Source organism: Artibeus jamaicensis, unplaced genomic scaffold (genome assembly GCF_021234435.1).
Source record: "Artibeus jamaicensis isolate MK-2021 breed Jamaican fruit bat unplaced genomic scaffold, CSHL_Jam_final contig_354, whole genome shotgun sequence".
Lineage (NCBI taxonomy): Eukaryota > Metazoa > Chordata > Mammalia > Chiroptera > Phyllostomidae > Artibeus > Artibeus jamaicensis.
This window is the reverse complement of record NW_026521803.1, coordinates 16787959-16806643: the sequence shown is the minus strand read 5'-3', so window position 1 is coordinate 16806643 and position 18685 is coordinate 16787959. Positions and strand designations below refer to the sequence as shown.

Below are 18685 nucleotides of genomic sequence, written 5' to 3'. Positions count from 1 at the left end.
GGAGAGTAAGACAATAAACAAGTTGGAATGGCTTAAGTAAACCTGGCACTCTTCCACAACAAGACTCTTCCACAACTCCTGTTTCTCAGACCGGACTGTGCCTTTTGAAAATCCAGCTATGCATTGTTTTTAATAGACACCCCTAAGACATGACAGCATAGAAATATATAAAGAATAATGGGAAAAAAGCTGATGTAGGACATAAAAGCAGAGAAAATAGAGAAATAGAGATGAAGAAGGGTAACATAATAGTCAAAGGAACAAGCCATGAAAAAGATACGACAATCATAAACTCTGAGCTGACAAAAAAACATGCAGTTGCAAGTAGAAATTGGTATATCCAGAATTGTAGTAGGCAACTTTAACAAATGTCTATCAGAAACAGACATACCAAACAAACAAAAGAAAAGGAGGAGAATGGAAAATATTTCGACAATAAAATTAATGAGCTTGCACACATGGATGGGTATAACGCCCTGCAATGAGCAAACCGAATGTATACTTTTTCAAGTATATGACTAATATGAAAAGGTCAAATGTTTTAGTAAATTATTATCATCTTCCCTCCAGATGTGGGATTTGCCTTTTGATATTGCACAACCCAGCAGTAATACTTAATTTAACAAAATTCTGAAAGCACTAGATTTCATCAGAGTTTTATATTTTACATGGAATAAGCCTGAAGTAAGTATTCTTCTCTTCTGTCCTACTGCTTGCTGATTTTATCTGAATTGGTGACATTTGGGGGGGCAGAATAATAAGACATAAATCGACAAGATCCCACTTGACTTCCTCAATGCCTTCGAGTAGATACAAACAGTTTTGGATGCTTATGTATTAAAATAAAATTTAAAACGCAACTTTCTAGTCTCTAAATTGACTTTGAAGTCACTACTTTCTTCTAGTGTTAAAAGTATGAAATGTTTTAGCATTGAATATGCATTCCCCGAGGGTTCAACTCCTGGCTGAGTACCACTGAATAAAAAGATCCACCCCCAATAACATGAGAAGCAATTAAAAACTTTATTACCTTTTCTTGTAGGGCTGTACAGATCATCCAACCTAGAATAAGTGAAATGGAAAAACCTTGGGAAAAACAGTTGACACCAATATTTAAATTGTCTAGGAGTGGTGATGATTTACTCCTTTTAAAGATTTCCAGGGAGGAAAACTTGGCAATTTTTTTCATGGTCTTCGTAGAGATTGTCCTTTATGGGAGAATTTCATGGTACAATTCCATCTTAAGTTTAATAAGAATATTTAAATTTGGGGCTATTACAAATACCTATCTGGGGTTAATATACTTGTACTTTGGCATAAAACTACTTTACTGTAGTTAACTTATTTAGGGCAGTTTCTCCAAAATTGAACTGCTGGGTAAGCATTTAAAGCCTCGTTGAAAATGACCAATTGCATAACTGAAGATTACATCAATTTACATTCCCACCAACGAGATATGAGAAAGCCCATTTTATCATATGCTTGACATCCATACTGTTCTCATAATCTACCAAGTTACTAGTATTTATCAGGCATTAGCGTTTTCAACTTCCTTTCTTCGAGTGGTTTGCAGAGTACAAAAGCTGCCAGCATTATCACCAGAGTAGTGGAGGGCTGAAGGAAAGCACATGTTTTACTTCATAATCCTCCATCATTTGGATCTGTGTGATCTGCCACTTATTTCAGTTTATTTAAAAAACCTTGGTTTACCGCTTATTATGTGCTATGCTCTGTTTTAGACTCGAGGAAGCAAAAACTGTTTAATACACATCATTGTTCTCAAAGCTGTTACAGTTATAACTCAACTGTTTATCTACATAGCATATAAAGAAGTGGGAAGCAATCTTCATACTGGCTTATTATAATAATTCTAGGGCGTGTCTTCTAAACTATCTTTGCGGTTGATGTTATTTTTAAATCATTGCTTCAACAAATATATGTTAGTTCCTGTCACATGCAAAGCACTAACATGTAAGGTGCACAGGGTACAAAAAACACACCAGACATTAGGCGCGTCTACAAGGAGACAAATCTTCACAGGTCTCTATGTTTCTGCAAATCTTGTGAGCAGTGACATTGTACTGGGTCATTTTTTTTCAAGGATGTTTGTACAGCGAACAGCCTTAGAAGGTAGAAATAGTGTCTCCTTTTGGAACAGATGGCAGTTTTGGTAAGGCTGAGTATAATAAAAATACCATCTCCTTCTGGGGAACAGGTAGGTCAGGTTTGCTTGTTAAATATCTGGTTCTCTAGTCTCAGGGTTTTTTCACGAGAACCCAAAACCACTGTGTGCACAGCATTCACCTGGGCCACTCTGAGTGCGCGTGGGATTTAGAGAACAAGAATTATGAACAGCAAGTTCATGCTGCCTAATGTGCTAAGAGTAATAAACCCTTTGTCTCAGGTCCGGAAGTTTCCTGTCTTCTGCCTCAGTCCATTAAACAGAGGCAGGCTAACTTGTAAGTTTGCAAGTAGTTAAAATCTTAGACCTTCACAGTTATTTTTTTAAGATTTTGTTTATTTATTTTTTTAGAGAGAAGGGAAGGGACAGAGAAAGAGAGAAAGAGGAACATCAATCTGTGGTTTCTTCTCATGCATCTACTACTAGGGACATGGCCTGCAACTCAGGAATGTGCCCTGATTGGAAATCAAACCGGCAACTCTTTGGTTCACAGGCCGGTGCTCTATCCACTGAGCTACACCAGCCAGGGCCCTTCACAGTTCTGAAAGTATTGTCAATACATTTATTATTTAATAAGGGGTATAATAAAGGCACACAGAAAACCATGATATGTTAGAGTTGTGATAATAGTTACCCAAATTTCTATAAAGAAGGTCAAAATTAATTCTGACCAAGAGTCAGTTTCATGTAGGAAGTTAAGGGAAGAAACTTGTGTGACAAAGAAAAACATAAAAAAATCATGATTCTATTTATATGTTTTTGCACTTTTACCTTTTACTTTTAAAAATATTTTATTGATTATGCTATTGCAGTTGTCCCATTTATTCCCCTTTAATCCCTGCCACCCTGTACCACCCTCCCACCCAAATTCCCCACCCCTTAGTTCACGTCCATCAGTCTTTGGCTTCTCCACTTCCTATACTAATCTTAAACTCCCCCTGTCTATTTTCTTCCTACCATTTATGCTTTTTATTCCCTGTACCTATTCCCTCATTATCATCACCGGCCCCCATTACCCTCCATGTGATCTCCATTTCTGTGATTCGGTTCCTGTTCTAGTTGTTTGCTTAATTCGTTTTTGTTTTTTTTTTTAGGTTCTGTTATTCATAGTTGTGAGTTTGTTGTCCTTTTACTGTTCATATTTTTGATCTTCTATTTCTTAGATCAGTCCCTTTAACATGTCATATAATAAGGGCTTGGTAGTGATGAACTCCTTTAACTTTACCTTGTCTGGAAAGCACTTTATTTGCCCCTCCATTTTAAATGAGAGCTTTGCTAGATAGAGTAATCTTGGTTGTAGGGCCTTGCCTTTCATGACTTCAAATACTTCTTTCCAGCCCCTTCTTGACTGTAAAATTTCTTTTGAGAAATTAGTTGATAGTCTTATGGGAACTGCTTCATAGGCAACTGTCTCCTTTTTTCTTGCTGCTTTTAAGATTCTCTCATCTTTAATCTTAGCTAATGTAATGATGAAGTGCCTTAGTGTGTGCGTCTGTGGGCCCAACTTCTTTGGGACTCTCTGAGCTTCCTGGATTTCCTGGAAATCTATTTCCTTTGCCAGATTAGGGAAGTTCTCCTTCATTATATTTTCAAATAAGTTTTCAGTTTCCTGCTCTTTCTCCTGGCACCCCTATGATTCAGATGTTGGAATGTTTCAAGTTGTCCCAGAGGTTCTTAAGCCCCTCCTCATTTTTTTGAATTCTTGTTTCTTCATTCTGTTCTGGCTGAATGTTTCTCTCTTCCTTCTGGCCCAAACCATTGATTGGAGTCCTAGTTTCCTTCCCCTCACAGTTGGTTCCCTTTATATTTTCCTTCATTTCACTTTGTATAGTCTTCATATCTTCCTCTACTTTGTGACTATACTCAACCATTTCCGTGAGCATCCTGATTACCAGTGTTTTGAATTCTGCATCTGACTAGACTGGCTATCTCTTCATTGTTTAGTTCTATGTTTGGTGCTTTGATCTGTTCTTTCATTAGGGCCATATATTTTTTCTCTGGGCACAGCTGTTATGTAGTAAGGGGAGGATCCTTAGGTATTCACCAGGGCACAACACCACTCATCACTGCATTGTGGAACTGTATATGGGGGAGGATTTCGAGAGGGAACAATTCCACTTGCTTGGCCTTTGGTTGGCTTTCAGTCACTTCCTCTGCTACCCAAAAGGAAATGGGGCCCTTACGGTACTGATTCCTGGGTAGATGGGTTTGTGTACATTCTAAGATGCTGTGGGTCTCTCCAATGGATTTTCCTGTAAGGCTGGGAGTGTCTCCTTCTGCCTCAACCCCCGCAGGTTTTTTCAGTTAGAGATTTTGAGACTTTATTTCCCTGGGCTGGAACCCTGAGTTGTGGTGTCTGTCTCTCTCCCCAGTTGTTCCCCCCCAGTTTATCCACATGCAAATATGGGATCACCAGTTCTGCCAGCCACCACCTAGCCTGGTCCACCAGCTGCCTTCTTGCAGTGAGACCTCCTAATAGTCTGAATGGACGTTTCTTTTTTAACTCCTTGGTTGTCGGACTTCATACAGTTCAATTTTATGAGAGTTCTGGTCGTTTTTTGTTTTTAAATTTGTTGTTATCCTTCTTTTGGTTGTGTGAGGAGGCAAGATGTATCTACCTATGCCTCCATCTTGGCCAGAAGTCTAAGCTTTCTATTTCTTTAACCAATGCTTTAAATGTATCATTAAAACAGTTTATTAATTTATGCAAAGTGAATAAGTAGTGATTAGCTTGTTATGGTGCCTTATATTAGTGAAGGATTTCTTGAAACTTCAGAATTATATAGTTAACATATGGCTCACTTAACCACTTTTTTGGAAAGCCCTACACATAATTTATAAAACCATACAAGACTCGGGACCACTACTCAATACCAGTAGCTTCTCAAACTAAGGTCTTGTGCTTGGCTGGGAGGACAAACACCATTTATGAAGAGCTAGCTTCTCCATAAATTCAAATCTATAATCTATAATCTATAAAGTGTTACATATGTACACATACAGACGCATATATGATAGTTTGGGTAAGTTCAACAATTACATTATTACTTGCCTTATTTCTGATTATTTTTAAATTTTAGAAACTTCTACAACTTCAGCCATAATATTTCATCTTGTTGAATTGTAAACACTTAGCACACAAAATAAACTTTTTAACATAGAGGTTTTAACATTCTATATTAGAGGCTATGGAATAAAATTAGTGGGTACTAACATTAAAAAATAAACATAAAAGAATGGATTAAAAGATTAGGATACGGTACATAAGAGAAGCACACAAAAAGTAGTATTTTGTAAAACTTTTACTTTGCCTATATGTGTGCGCGTGTGTTGCTTTGTGATGTGATGTGTATTTTTAAGTGAGTATATGTTGTATATAGTTTGGAAAAGCAAACATGCCTCATGAAATCTGATTTTTACCTTGGCGTATTTTTCCTTAATATTCCTACATTAGCACTATAATTTATGTGCTATCTGTTGATCTACTTAAGAAAGACACCTCCTATATCGAAAGCAAAAAGGAAGGGAAGACAAAGTAAGATTCTGAATATGTTTATAAATCACTCCTGAAAGTATTCATATGGCATACACAGTATATAAGTATTTTATCTACACATAAAATAGAAAAATTAGAGATCTAGAGAAAGAGATGCCTGGTGCTGGAGATGCAAAGATAAAGCAAGCCCCTCTAAGGATGAAGTCCTAGTATGGTAGATCACAAATAAGCTAACTAACAATAGGCTAACAGTTTTTGTAAGTGCTGTAACTAATAGCCTAGAGGTACATCTTCAGTTCAGTGACAAAAGTAAATCTTGATTTCAATGAAATTTAATTTTTCAGGGGAATGAAAAGAACTGAGAGTCAATCTAATCATAAACATTGTTGTATGAGACTGGAACCTTAAATAGCCTGAACATTTCTAGACTTGATGAGCATTAATTGTTTATAAGCAAGAGGTGTAGTAACCTATGAAATAATATAGATGAGAGATGACTCAGCCATTGGTTGCTTAATTCAACAAACATTAATTGAGCACATTCCATGTGCCAGGCATTGTTAACAGGAGCCAGAGAAACAAATGGGAATAAAATATACTTTTGGTGGCCACAGTTAATTGCTGTCTAGTAAGGGGAAGCTAACATAAGCATAAACAGATAATAAATCATGGTGCAATTAGCACAATTAAAAAAGGAGTTGCCCCATATAATCAGCTCCTTAAAGGGTACACAGTACTTCAAGGTATGCAAGTAGTGGGAGCTGGAATAGGAGTTTCATGGGAGGAGAAAGGCAGAAAGGCATTCCAAGCTAAGAGAACCACCTCTTCAAAGGGCATGTCTGAGCAACTACAGGAAGGCACTACTACTGGACTGGAGTGTCAGAAGGAGTCAGTAGAAATGAGTTTCCTCCACACAGGGAAAGAGCCTTTTATGCCATATGCAGAGAGGGATTTACGCTTTATTCCACAGAAAATGAAGATACATATACCGTATAAGGTTTTAGCCAGGGAGTAACAGTGTGCAAATTAATTGAAAGGAAAAGGTGTTTGGAGACCTGGAAAACAACTTGGGTTGTGAGCTTCGATATCACACTTGACCACCAGCACACTCTGTGACCCAGGCCATTCTGATATTAGGGAAACCAACATGTAACATTTTTATCTTGCAAAGCTGATAAGGAAGAGAATGAACAAGTTGTGTATATACGAACAGTAGTTCTACAGTTAGGAAGCTGTGGAGTGTCTCTCATGAGCCCTATGCTATCCTGTGCCTGATTCACCCCTGGCTTCTCAGCATCGTTAGATCAGCCTATGAAGAGGCGTGGTGGTCACTGCCTGGGTCTGCTGGGTAGCAGGGCTGGCTCACTGTGGAAAAAGTTGACCTTCCACAGGCTCTAGATTGGGAAAGTGTGGTCCGTCTCACAGGTGGGAGCTGACACCTAGGTTTCTGCTCCCATCAAGGGAAGTCCCTCTACTCCTTATCTGATATAACTACTCTTCCAATTCTAGTGATTACCTCACAGCTCCCTTTGTCTTTGTATCTTCTCTCTAAATTTGGCCCCTTCAAATCCAACACTTCTTTTAAGCAAATTCTTCCATACTACTTTACATGTATCAGATACTGTTCTAAATGCTCAACATATACTAAATGATTAAATTTTCATCAAACCTATGAGGTAAGAACTATTATTATTGTCTGAGTTAGTTCCAGATGCTGTAGCAGAACACCGTAAACTGGGTGGCTGGAAAGCAACAGAAACTTTTCCCAGTTCTGGCGGATGGGGAGTCCCAGATGGAGGCTCAGGCAGATTTCACATCTGGCCAGAGCCTGCCCGACCAGTTTCCAAAGGCCCCAACTCCGAATGTTATCACATTAGGAACTAGGTCTTAACATAAGATTTTGGGGGGACACAAACGTTCGGTCACTAGCAATTTTCCTAATTTTTCAGAAGAGGAAAGAACAAGTTGCCCTAGATTTGAAATAGGAGCACAGCTACCAATCAAACCCCAGCCATCCAGCTCTGGACTCGTTGCTTTAACCCACAAATCTCCATTTTAGAAGGCACCCACTAGGTGTGCTCTCCTAAGAGCACACCTATGTCCTTCTTCCGGGCATGTACTTTAGAAAAAAATCTGGGGGACCCCCATGAAACGTGTAACCAGGGGAACAGCAGGTAGCAAAACCCCTGAACCCATATATTCAGGGCTTTTTTTTTCAAAGACTTCTCAGCCAGCCAAAGCGGTCCCACCTAGGCTCTCGCCTGTGGCTTCTCCTATCCCAAGACCTTCCTTGTTTCACTGTCGCAAGCTTTAATAAATGTATTGTCAAAAAAAAAAAAAAAAAGAAAGAAAGAAAAGAACAAAGTTACTCAGTAGGAACAAAGGACCCACACATCGAATTTTGATTTACAGGAAATTGTTCTCGAATGTTCCTCCTTCACAAACTGTAAAATCCTGTAAGCTCTGCCCCTGAATCCAGCTGTTATGCTTTTGCATACATGATTTTTGCTGGCCCAACAATCTTAGGAAACACACCTCCTCCTACCACGCTTGGAAGTGAAGTTAAACCAGACTGAAAAATTGTCCTCTGCGGCTTTCCGTCTCATAATTAAGATCTTTCTGTAAGAGTTCCTCCAGAAATTGAGATTTATGTAAGAGTCTGTATCTCATTAAAATTTCTTCCCTTTAACACTCAAGAGTGAAGTGAAACCTTTTCTGCCAGGTTAGCAATAACATTTCATGTAAATCCTTTATTGATTAAAATAAGTTGGTTGCATTAATCCTTTTCCTTTTTTGTCTTGTCTTTAGGTCATAGGTCACCAGTCCTTTTTGTAAGAGGGAACTGCTTTTATTCCATGAAGCTTTTAAAGATATAATAGTAGCAGAAAGTTATTTTTTAAAAATCAATCTACCATATAAAGTTTTAGTATCTACTTACTGGTTGAAGGACCCTTGACCCTGGCCATTTAAAAATGTTTACTATATTGTTTTCAGAGTCTGAGCTTTATTTCCAGAAACAATGAATTATTTAGATAGAATAAAAATTAGCTGGCACTTAGCTTCTTATGGTTTTGACAAATTCTTTTATAGGTGACCAAATCTTAGAACTTTATGGACCTGTGATTCTGAGCAAAGTATGTACTAAAATGTTTTCCACCTTTTTTTCCCAGTATTTTTCAAACAATTAATGTGAATGACACAGAGGTCAACACTTTCAGCAAAAAATTTTGTGAAAACTATTGTCAGGGCTTCAAAGTGAGAAGACAAGAAAGGTGGGTGAGGGACAACCTCCAGGTTTTTCTTCAGTTGATCATTGGGGTGGTTTTTTTAATTGGCAAAGATCTGGGTCAGCGCATTGGAAGGTGGTGGAATGTTTACGGGTCCCCTTGGGTGGGTAAAACAGGGGTTTGTTTTGCCTTATCATGCATCGAACACTAAATATATGTTGGAAAATAAAGTGATTCACAACCCTTTCACCTGACAACCCTACACCTTTGCTAGTGTAAAATAATGCTAACCAAAAAAAGAGTGGCGCACAAAAGCTGGGATATGCTAGAAGAAACAATCTCACGGCCACCTTTACATTCTGAGCTCAGTCCGCGGCGAGCAGGCCATATTCAATATCAAGGAGAACAGATAATGATTTATCATAGAAAGCAAACTGTGGGTTTGAATCCCAGTACAACCATCTACAAGTTGTGTAATCTTGCCAAACTACCTAATGTCCTGGTACGCGTTATCTAGAAAATGGAAATTACTGCAACCTTTAATATTGGAAGAGAATTGAGTGGGAAAAGGATGTAAAAACATCTGGCCCCGCGGCGCGGGCTGGGGAGGGGGGCGGTTCCCAGTAGCCTGGTTTGCCCTTTCTCTGGGTGAGTCTACGGTGGTTGGTGGCCTGGTGCCCTGCAGCCTGAAAAAGCTTGTTCATTCAATGAAGGTACTAAGCAGAACCGTCACCTTCCCTCGCGTGGGCACTGACCATTCATCACCTTTCTCGGTGCTTCGGCCTTTTTCGTTCTGCCCACCAGCCAAAGTCTAGACTTTATAGGATTAACTTTCAGCTCCGTTTGTAGAGTTGCAGGTTTGGGGAGAAACGCCAAGGAGTGCTCCACACTTGCCTTTCCCAGCCTCTTTAGAGGTGAGCACCAATATAGATTTCTTTAGTGCCCGGTATTAGCAACTCCAGGACTACTAAGTAATTCCTGAGCTCACCCGCTCCTCTCGGCTCCGGCGAGGCTGCAAGGCGCCGGAGCGGTCGGACGGGGGAGCGAGTGCTAAAGCTTGCGCAGCGCGTCGAGCCCCGGAGCCGGCGGCCTAGGCCGGGGAGCTGCAGCCGGGCGAGCCCGCCGGGTCGGTGGGAGGAGGCCGGGCGGGAGGCGGAGCGGGCGGCGGTGGGGAGGCGGGGGCGGAGGCGGTGGCGGAGGCGGTGTCTCCCGGAGCTGCGCAGGCGTTGCTCGCACCTTGTTGATTAGTCAGTGCTGGGAGCGCTGCTATGGCGTTTCTCAGACTCGGGGCTCCTCCTCACACGCTCCAGGCGGAGGGAAGGAGGAGTAAGAGGAGGTGGAGGCGAGCCGGCGGCCGCAGCTGCAGACCCGGGGCCAGAGGAGGAGGCAGAGCGGGAGCCACCGCTGCCCGCTGCGGGGCTGCTGCGAGTCCTTTCGGGGCTTGAGGGTGCGCGGGGCGAGGCAGCCATGCCCCGCTTCGGCAGCTGAGCCCGGCGCGGGCCCCTCTTTCCCGGCCGCCTAAGCCACCGCGTCCCCGGGCTGCCAGCGGCTGGAGTGCCCGGCGCCTTCGTGCGCCCCAGACTGCGGGTGGTGCCGGCTGCATCGGCGGGAGCGCTGGGCAGGAGGAGGCGGGGAAGATGGACCCGGCGCCCTCGCTGGGCTGCAGCCTCAAGGATGTGAAGTGGAGCTCGGTGGCCGTTCCGCTCGACCTGCTGGTCAGCACTTACCGGCTGCCCCAGATCGCGAGGCTGGACAGCGGTGAGTCCCAGCCCGGCTCCCTGGCACGGGGCAGAAGGGCGCGGACCGCAGTCTCGGCGCGGGTGCCGGGGAGGGGGGGACCCGGTGGGCAGTGGGCTGCCCGCCCCCCAGCGCTGGAGTTGGCCCGAGTGAGCGGCTGCCGCAGCCCTGGCGCGGCGCTCTCAACTCTCCCCAGCAGCAGTTTAGAGATGTGGAAATCAAAGCCCTTGCAGTATAATTAAAAAGGACGCTGGAAAAAAAAAACACAACAACATAGGGGAAACCTCTGCAGATAGTAATCTTGGAGGCGAGCTGTCCCTCCTTCCGCCTGCAACAATTACTCAACCTGGGAAACCCTGAAGAGTTATCTTAAGCAACTTTCTTACAAAATAATTGTGATTTAGGTGGCATCTGTAATTTGGATGCCTGCACTCTTTCCCTCCCCCGCCCCCCCCTCCCCGCAACAAGAAGCCGCCGATTTAAGAGGAAAAGCTCCTGGGTGACCAATGAAAGGGATCACATTTCTCAGAGACCTTTTATCACAACTTGTTTGTTTTGTTTAACTGAATTGCAAGTGATTTAGGGCTGTGTGTCGAAAATGTTTTTTTTCAGAAGTGATACTATGTTTAAGGTTAATTATTACCGCATTTTCAGCCTGGACATAATTTAAGTCATCCACACCTGTATACATGGAACCTGAGCTCAGAACTAAGAAATGCGTGTTGGTATTTCTTGAAACTGACCACTAGCAACTAACCAAATATCCCCCCAGCTGTTGGTTCTGCAGCGTGACATCTGCAGACAAGTAGGTGCCCTGTCAAGCAAACAGACACCTTTCAGCCTGGGAGTAGTGACATGTCAGGTGGTGATTGAGGTGTGTTTTGTCTTTTCTGTTTTCACAGTAACTTCAGTTGATTTTGGCTTCGTACTATCAATGTTTCAGACTGCAGAAAGAAGCTTGCTCTGCTGCGGGGCCTCTGGGAGCACCTGGGCCCAGGCTGGCGGGCAGGGGGGCAGATAGAGCTATGGTCACACAGGCCAAGTTAGAAGAGCACTCAGCAGAAAGGCGTCATTTCAAGTCACAAGGAACTGGGTTACTCTTTCTTTTCTCGGGTACAAGAGTGTGTAATATGAGATGTATAAATGGCCAAAGGCATTTTTATTCTGTTCCTTATCTGTGGGGTCAGATTAGACCTTTGAAGTACTGATGTGAAAAGTAAATGGAGGCAAGTTCATGAAAGCTGGAAAACAATCTCAGCATGCTCGCTAGCCTTGTTTGAGTGGCAGTTGTAGTGGCAGGCATTAGGAGTAAACTAGGAGTTGTAAAACTAGTAATGAAATACAGATCAATCCAGGAAGGGACAGGTGGTGTTTGCGGGCATTTTTGCTTAGAGCGGGGGTGAGAAAGTGTTTTGTTCTTTAAATATGTGTACACAGATCTGAATCTGTGTGTGTCTGTGTGTGTCCAGTGTTTCATTTCCTCTTTCACCGTGAAAAATTGTGTATATTCGAAGACTTTGGGTCCTCACCTTTTCCAGCCTTGTCTCATCTCTGTACACTCCGCTAAAACTTCTTAGCTGGGCAGAGAGCACAGGTGCATGTGGTGTGAAAGTCACCGGAAGGCTTCATCAAACTGAAAGTTTAAAGAGGCTGAGTGTCAGCTGCAGACATGACTTTTAGCTTTATTAGCCACTTTCCTATTCCCCCCACCATTCATAAAAAGGATCTGAATCAGCAGTGTACTCATCCCACACTTCTTTTTAAAATGAGGACGTGGGCAGCAAGTCCTAACACTGTGTCTTTTCAAGCTGTGGAATGGATCTTGATTACTATGTGTAGTTCCAATTCTTTATTGTAAATTTCTTATTACCACTTGGGAATCACAATGGCACGCACAAATATGGAATCACAGCCAAATACTGCATTATACCTTGCTTCTCTCACTTAACAATCCCGTCTTATTTAAATATTTTTTTGTTTTTAATAGTTGCATAATATCCAGTGGGATAGCTATACAATATAATGTAGTCTCCTGTGGTGATCATCAAGCAGGTTTATTTTTTTACTGTTGTAAGTTGTAATACAGTTAATGCTCTTGTACATAAATCTGTTAGTTCATGTTAGGATATAACTCATATTTCTGCCTTGCTGAATAAGCATGTGAATCCTTCTTAAGTCCTTGGTACATACACATGGTCAAATTGATTTAGAGACTAAAGGTAATGCTCATACTAACACAAGAATTGTGGGGGACCAGTCTCCCCATAGCCTTACAGAATTAGTTGTGTTAAAAACAAACAAAAAAAAAACTTTGCTACTTTGATAGGGGAAAGGGGTTAGCTTACCAATTAAATTTGGATAGACTTTAAAAGAGTCGATCAAAGATGCCATGCTTTATTTTTAAACTAAGGATTTCACAGCAATGCTTAGAACATGTTTAGGACATGCGGCCATATTTATAAATGCTATATGGGGAATCTCAAGTTTTGTGTGGTCCTCATCCTGTGTTTGTGCTGTTATTGGTGTTAGTATTGCAAATATGGGTACACTTTACACACACACACACACACACACACACACCCTGTACTTAGATGAGAAAGGTAGTCATTTTCCAAATCACTTGTTTTAAAATAGACTAGAAAGAAATTGAAAAACATGCCACTAGTTGACATTTTGCCAAGAGCAAACTGCTGGCTATTTTTAAGCAGTCATTAAAAAGCATTAAACATCTGATTTCATAATTGTTGACAATTGAATGCCTACTATGTGCAGGTACATTTCTAGGTGCTTGATGTGTGTTGTCTCAAATCCTCAGCAACCCTCTTTTAAGGACTTTGAGAATGTGAGTTTCAGAGAAATCGACATACCTGGTAAATTGTGGAATGGGATTTCTAGCTTGGCTCTGGGCTCCAAAGACAGACCTTTTATCTCAAACTACTACCTCCTCAGACCAAGTAGGAGTAGGTTTAGAGTAGCTCCAACATCTGATGTAAATAGCCCCACTGTCTCTCTGAGAGCCTGAGGACCGGAAAGTCAATATTTTTAAAGCAGTGTAGACACCGAATTAAGTGTGGGCCTCATCCATCATATGTAGACAACTTTCTACCTCCCAAAGGAGTAGCTGAAAAGAGGTGAGGGGCAGTGGGGAAGAAGAGAGTAAGAAATCAGAGAAAGAAGAAAAAAAGTGGAGTCTGAGGCCTTGGGTATGTAGATGCGTTGAGATAGTTCCGCAATACATTTGCCATACTTATTAACTACATAATAAGTAAGAACTCTCCAGTCCTTTGCCTTATGCCTGTCACTCATGAAATGCCAGTCAAATAGATGCATTCAATATGACATGCATCCCCAGTGGTGAAATTTGTCATTATATGATAAGATAAATTCAGAATTACTGAGTTTTTATAGGTAATGCTTCATGAATCTTTCTGGACAACTCAAAAGTACTAGAGTAGTTCTCCTAAGGAGTGAGCTACATCTCACCAGCCGGGTCTAATGGCAGTCAGCAATGCAATTAAGATGAGATATTTAAGTTGATCACCACTCTCAGAAACTGTTGACTATAAGATCAGGTTCAGCCAGTGTGTTTGTGACCAGGAAGAGGGTGGAGAGGATGCTCAAACTTCTTAGGTGGGAAATTGCTCCTTCTCTGTCTCTTCCATATTTCGTCTGGGAAAGCCTCCAAGGGCATGGTCTAGAGCAGTGTTCTTCCAAGTGTACGCTCCTGGTGCGCCTGAAAGATCCTGTAAAACTCTGTACCCTCAGCACATTTTTAAGCTAATTCCTCAAACTTTCCATCCTAGATTTAAATAGATGCAAAGATGTAGTTTTTCAGCATATTATAAATATTGACCTTTTAAGTTAAATTGTTACATCAATGAAAAATTTTAATAGGATCTCTATTTGATTCTCAGTGTCAGTCATTTTTAAATGCATTGATAAATTCTTCAACAGTTAAAAACTTGACACCGTTTCTTTTTCTCCTTAAATTTACATTTATATTTTCTTCCTCCTACAGAATTCTATCCCACGGAAATATATTTTTATGTTTAAAAGTGTCTTACTGATCACTCTATGATACTTTCTATAACAAAAAAAATGTATATGAATTCAAACCCAGTGTTTTGTATTTATTTTGACCATGAGGTTCTTGGTATTTAAATATTTCAAGTTGCTTAAAACAATGAACTGAAAATTACCTGACTTACAAAAGGAGTTGTTACCCAAACACTAGAGATTTTTCACTCCTCCATATTAGCATTTTGATAGGTTCCTTTGTTTGTCACCCTGGGTCTTTACACCCTGGCAGTTTAGAAAGATCTGAGGACCGTAAGGCAAAACGCACGACTTTTGTAAGGTGGCTGAATGGCCAGGGTGGAGGGGAGGTGTTGAAGGACAGTTTCCATTCATCAAGGGATGAGTCCCTCTGTCACTCACAGTCCTAGACTCACAGTCCTGGGGATGGATGGAGTCCCTCCGTCACTCACAGTGACGGATCGACATAGGCAGATCAATGTTTAGGGAAGACAATACTTGGAAGTCGGGATTCTGGAGATTGATTCTCTTACAGGTGTGATGGTGAACCCCTTGAGTAATGTTGGCTTTACTACAGACATGTACCCCAGTTTCAAGAACGCTAATTTGGAGCAGAGAAAGATGAATTTATGGCCCTGTTTGGTGAAAGGAAGAGGAAGACCAATGCCAAATGGGCTAACAGGGAGAGGGAAAGAAGACGGTAGGAGCTGGAGGCAGCTGTTTAGACAGATCTTTCTGCTGCACGGAGTCAGAGCTGATTCTAAGCCCCAGCTGCGCTGAGACTGGGGAAACGGTGGTCCTTGCTTTGTGCCTCCCTGCTTCTCTAACTTTACCATTTAAGTGCCTGGAAACATGGATATTCAGATCAAAAAGAGGCTCCGTGTGGCTGTTTGCAAATGTCAGAGGTGTTTTTAGATCCATGTTTTATCTTTGAAATTAAAGTAAGTGCTCAAAAATCTACTCCATGATGGATGTTTTGTATATATATGTTTATATATAATATATTTTCTAAAGTAACTAATGATAAATCTTGCTCCAGGAGAATGCACTAGGTTTGTGTGTGGCTTCATTCCCCCTGGCATTCTGTGTCAGAAGAGGGTAGGTATGCCCCAGGTGACAGAGGATGCCGGACGTGGACCCTGGAGACCGGCGCTCAGTTACAGATATTGCCATTTCCAAACTGTGTAACCTTGGTCAGGTCTCCTAATCCCTTTGATTTGTAGTTTTCTTGTGCAGAAGAAATGGACAAACATTATATTTAAACATATCTCATCGTTATTCATAATTTTTTATTCAATCAGCTCTTTATTAAGTCTCTACTATCTGTCAAGGCCTGTTATAGGTATTGGGACTGCAGCACTGAACAAATCAAGACAAAACCTCTGTCCTCATGGAACTTACATCCTTGTGTATATACCTACTATGATAATTAAATGCCATAGTATATGTAAAATACATGTGTGTTGCAAAATGCTATACACGTGTAAGGTTCGTATGGTAGGGGTGCTGACCAGCTTGGGGTGGGTTTCACAGTATATCATTTAGGCAACAGAAGTCTATTGATAATAGATTTTATTATCCTTGTGTAGATAAAGAAACCAAGGGAAGTGCTCCAGGTGACTTTAGTGTATTTCTTTTTGAGTATTTCAGGTTATTGATCCACAGGTTATAAAAAGGTGGTATAAGGTCTTTATCAGAGAGAAAGTGTTAAGAACGAACTAACGCAAGATTGAGTTTTGGAGAAACCAGAGCGGGAAGTTAGGAAAAGGACTTTTAACATAATCCACAATCACAATAGTATGATCAAATCCTACCAAGACTCTTGAATCTTTTTAGCATGTACTCATTGCTGCTTCTACTGAGTCGGTGGTGATTTTCTGAGCACCTATACTCACGTCACTGTTAGGAGGGAAGAAGTACTTCGTATAATATTACACTTATAGTAGGTGAAGAAGAAAGTTTCTTGAATACTCTTTTATATGCCATAAACTTTTACTTTCCTGTAGTTAGCACCTATTCCAATTTGCCCCACCTGAAGATTACAAAAATAGAATAGGAGAGGACCTTAGAGGGGACGATGGATGGTGGAAAGATATACACCCACAAGACAAGAGTTGGACATAGCTCCTTTTGCTTTTCAAGTCTGGTGGCTGTTTTGAAAGTCTTAAATGAATATGCACATGGCCAGTACAAATCTTGAAACGCTTGGTTCATCTGCAAAAGGTAAACTAGTTTGACCATTTTGATGGACTGCCTTATCGTTTAAGGAAAGAGTGTTTTAGTCTCTTTTATTCATTTGGCTGCTTTATTGAAATAGCGAGTTCTAGTAAACCAGCTTGTAAACTCTTTTATTTTTGTTTGAGGTTACTGAGATATCTGTCTTTTCACTTACCAAACTGCAGTTCTAGGAAAACTCATAAACTCCTTCTCGTGTTTAGCAGGACTATCAATCTTAAGAACCTGGCTATTATACTCCTATGGAACTTGAAAAAGAACTCCTGTCGCTGGTATATGTATTATTTTGTAGTTCTTTACAAAGTAGAAAATATCTGCTAAAATATTTTAGTATGTAGGAAGCACTTGAAAAGCATTTAGTAAATGAATGAGTAAAGTTCAGTATTGAAACTTTTAGGATCCAAATGTATTACTAATGTCGTCTGTGATCTCTACAAGTCTGAAATAGAATTTCACTTTTGTTTCAATTGATACAGACATTATGCACTTAAATATATAAATTGGAACTAAGATGTTCGGTCCTCAAATCAGCACTAGTAAAAATAGAGACTTGTGGACCATCATGATGAAGTGATGATTCTTAGGGTCATTAGTTGTTGATATTTTAAATAAATTGTTTCTAGAAATTATGACTTATTTTTGGATTTTTTTGCTTTCTTGCTAGTTTTTTCATTCTAAAATTAAGATGCCACTTTTACATGCGACGTGTAGCTATGTCGTTGAATTTTTAACCTTATGTGGACTAGAATGCCATAAATCTTTGGAACTAGTCAACTCTTACTGTGGTAAACAAAGGCCTGCTTAGTTAGCCATGGTCTCATTGGCTCAGAGCACTAGAAATTTTACTTCTGAGCAATGCAAGGCACTTGGTTTAAACAGTGTTACAAAACTACAACTGCTAATTTGGTACAGTTGTCATCTCCCTAGAATAGCCCCAAGATTGACTTGAAACCTCCGTGTCTTAATCCCAGACAATGAGTTTCCTTTTACGCCACTGCAGGAGTACAACCCAGCAGTAAGAGGACAAAACAGCGTTCCCAGGCCCTTTTCCGGTTCTGTGGATGAATTACTCATAATTACAGGGCAAGTCGCTTTAATTGACTCTGCTAATTCTTAAACCTAGGTTGAAGTATTTAAATACGGTTAGACTTTGATGGCTTAATGGTTGTGTAATAAATACCTAGTTACTGAGTTTAAAATGCAACGTGAAGTCTTATAAAGATTATGTGCTCCTCAGGTTAATATTTAACACCTACAGTAAGTTATGATTCGGCTTAGAAGGGACCGTCCTTATCTGTGGGCAGTGCTTCTGTGTGTACCCCTGTGAAGATCTAAAATAAGTTACGGACTGCCGTTTTTCTCCACTCAGTAGAGAAAAATTTTCTTGGTCAGAATTTGTTTTTAGAAGATGACAGTTTTTTTTTAATACCACACTTTAAGTTGTTAGAAATGAAAACTTGCTCTTAATAATTAGTTCACATTAACATTATTTTCCTTCTAGCAGGGAACTAGATTCAAATATCAAAAGTAACCAGAAAAGGGTAAATGTTTACTTTTCTATTTTTAAACGTATCTGTTAACTTGTAGGTAATTAGGGAACACTGGTTCTAACTGATTCTGTCATCGTTTCAAAAAAGAAGTTAATGAAATGCCCGAGGAAGCTCATGTGAGTGACTCCAGGACGGCCATCTGTGCAGAGGCTGTATTCTGTGATTGACATTTACCTTTTGAATTGCCTCTCTCTACCTTTAGCAGCCCCGGACAAGCAAGCAG

At 40.7% G+C, this 18685-nt stretch overlaps 1 protein-coding gene across 2 annotated transcripts in view; it reads left to right on the top strand.

Moving 5' to 3' along the window:
• The first annotated feature begins 10154 nt into the window (after positions 1 to 10154).
• The window catches only part of GAREM1 (GRB2 associated regulator of MAPK1 subtype 1), a 178549-nt gene continuing 170018 nt past the window's right edge, over positions 10155 to 18685 (top strand). For both annotated transcript variants that reach the window (XM_037153776.2, XM_037153777.2), the window contains exon 1: positions 10155 to 10663. In XM_037153776.2, coding sequence (XP_037009671.2) covers positions 10543 to 10663 — 121 coding nt within the window. In that variant the 5' untranslated portion in view covers positions 10155 to 10542. The remainder of the gene's footprint in view (positions 10664 to 18685) is intronic.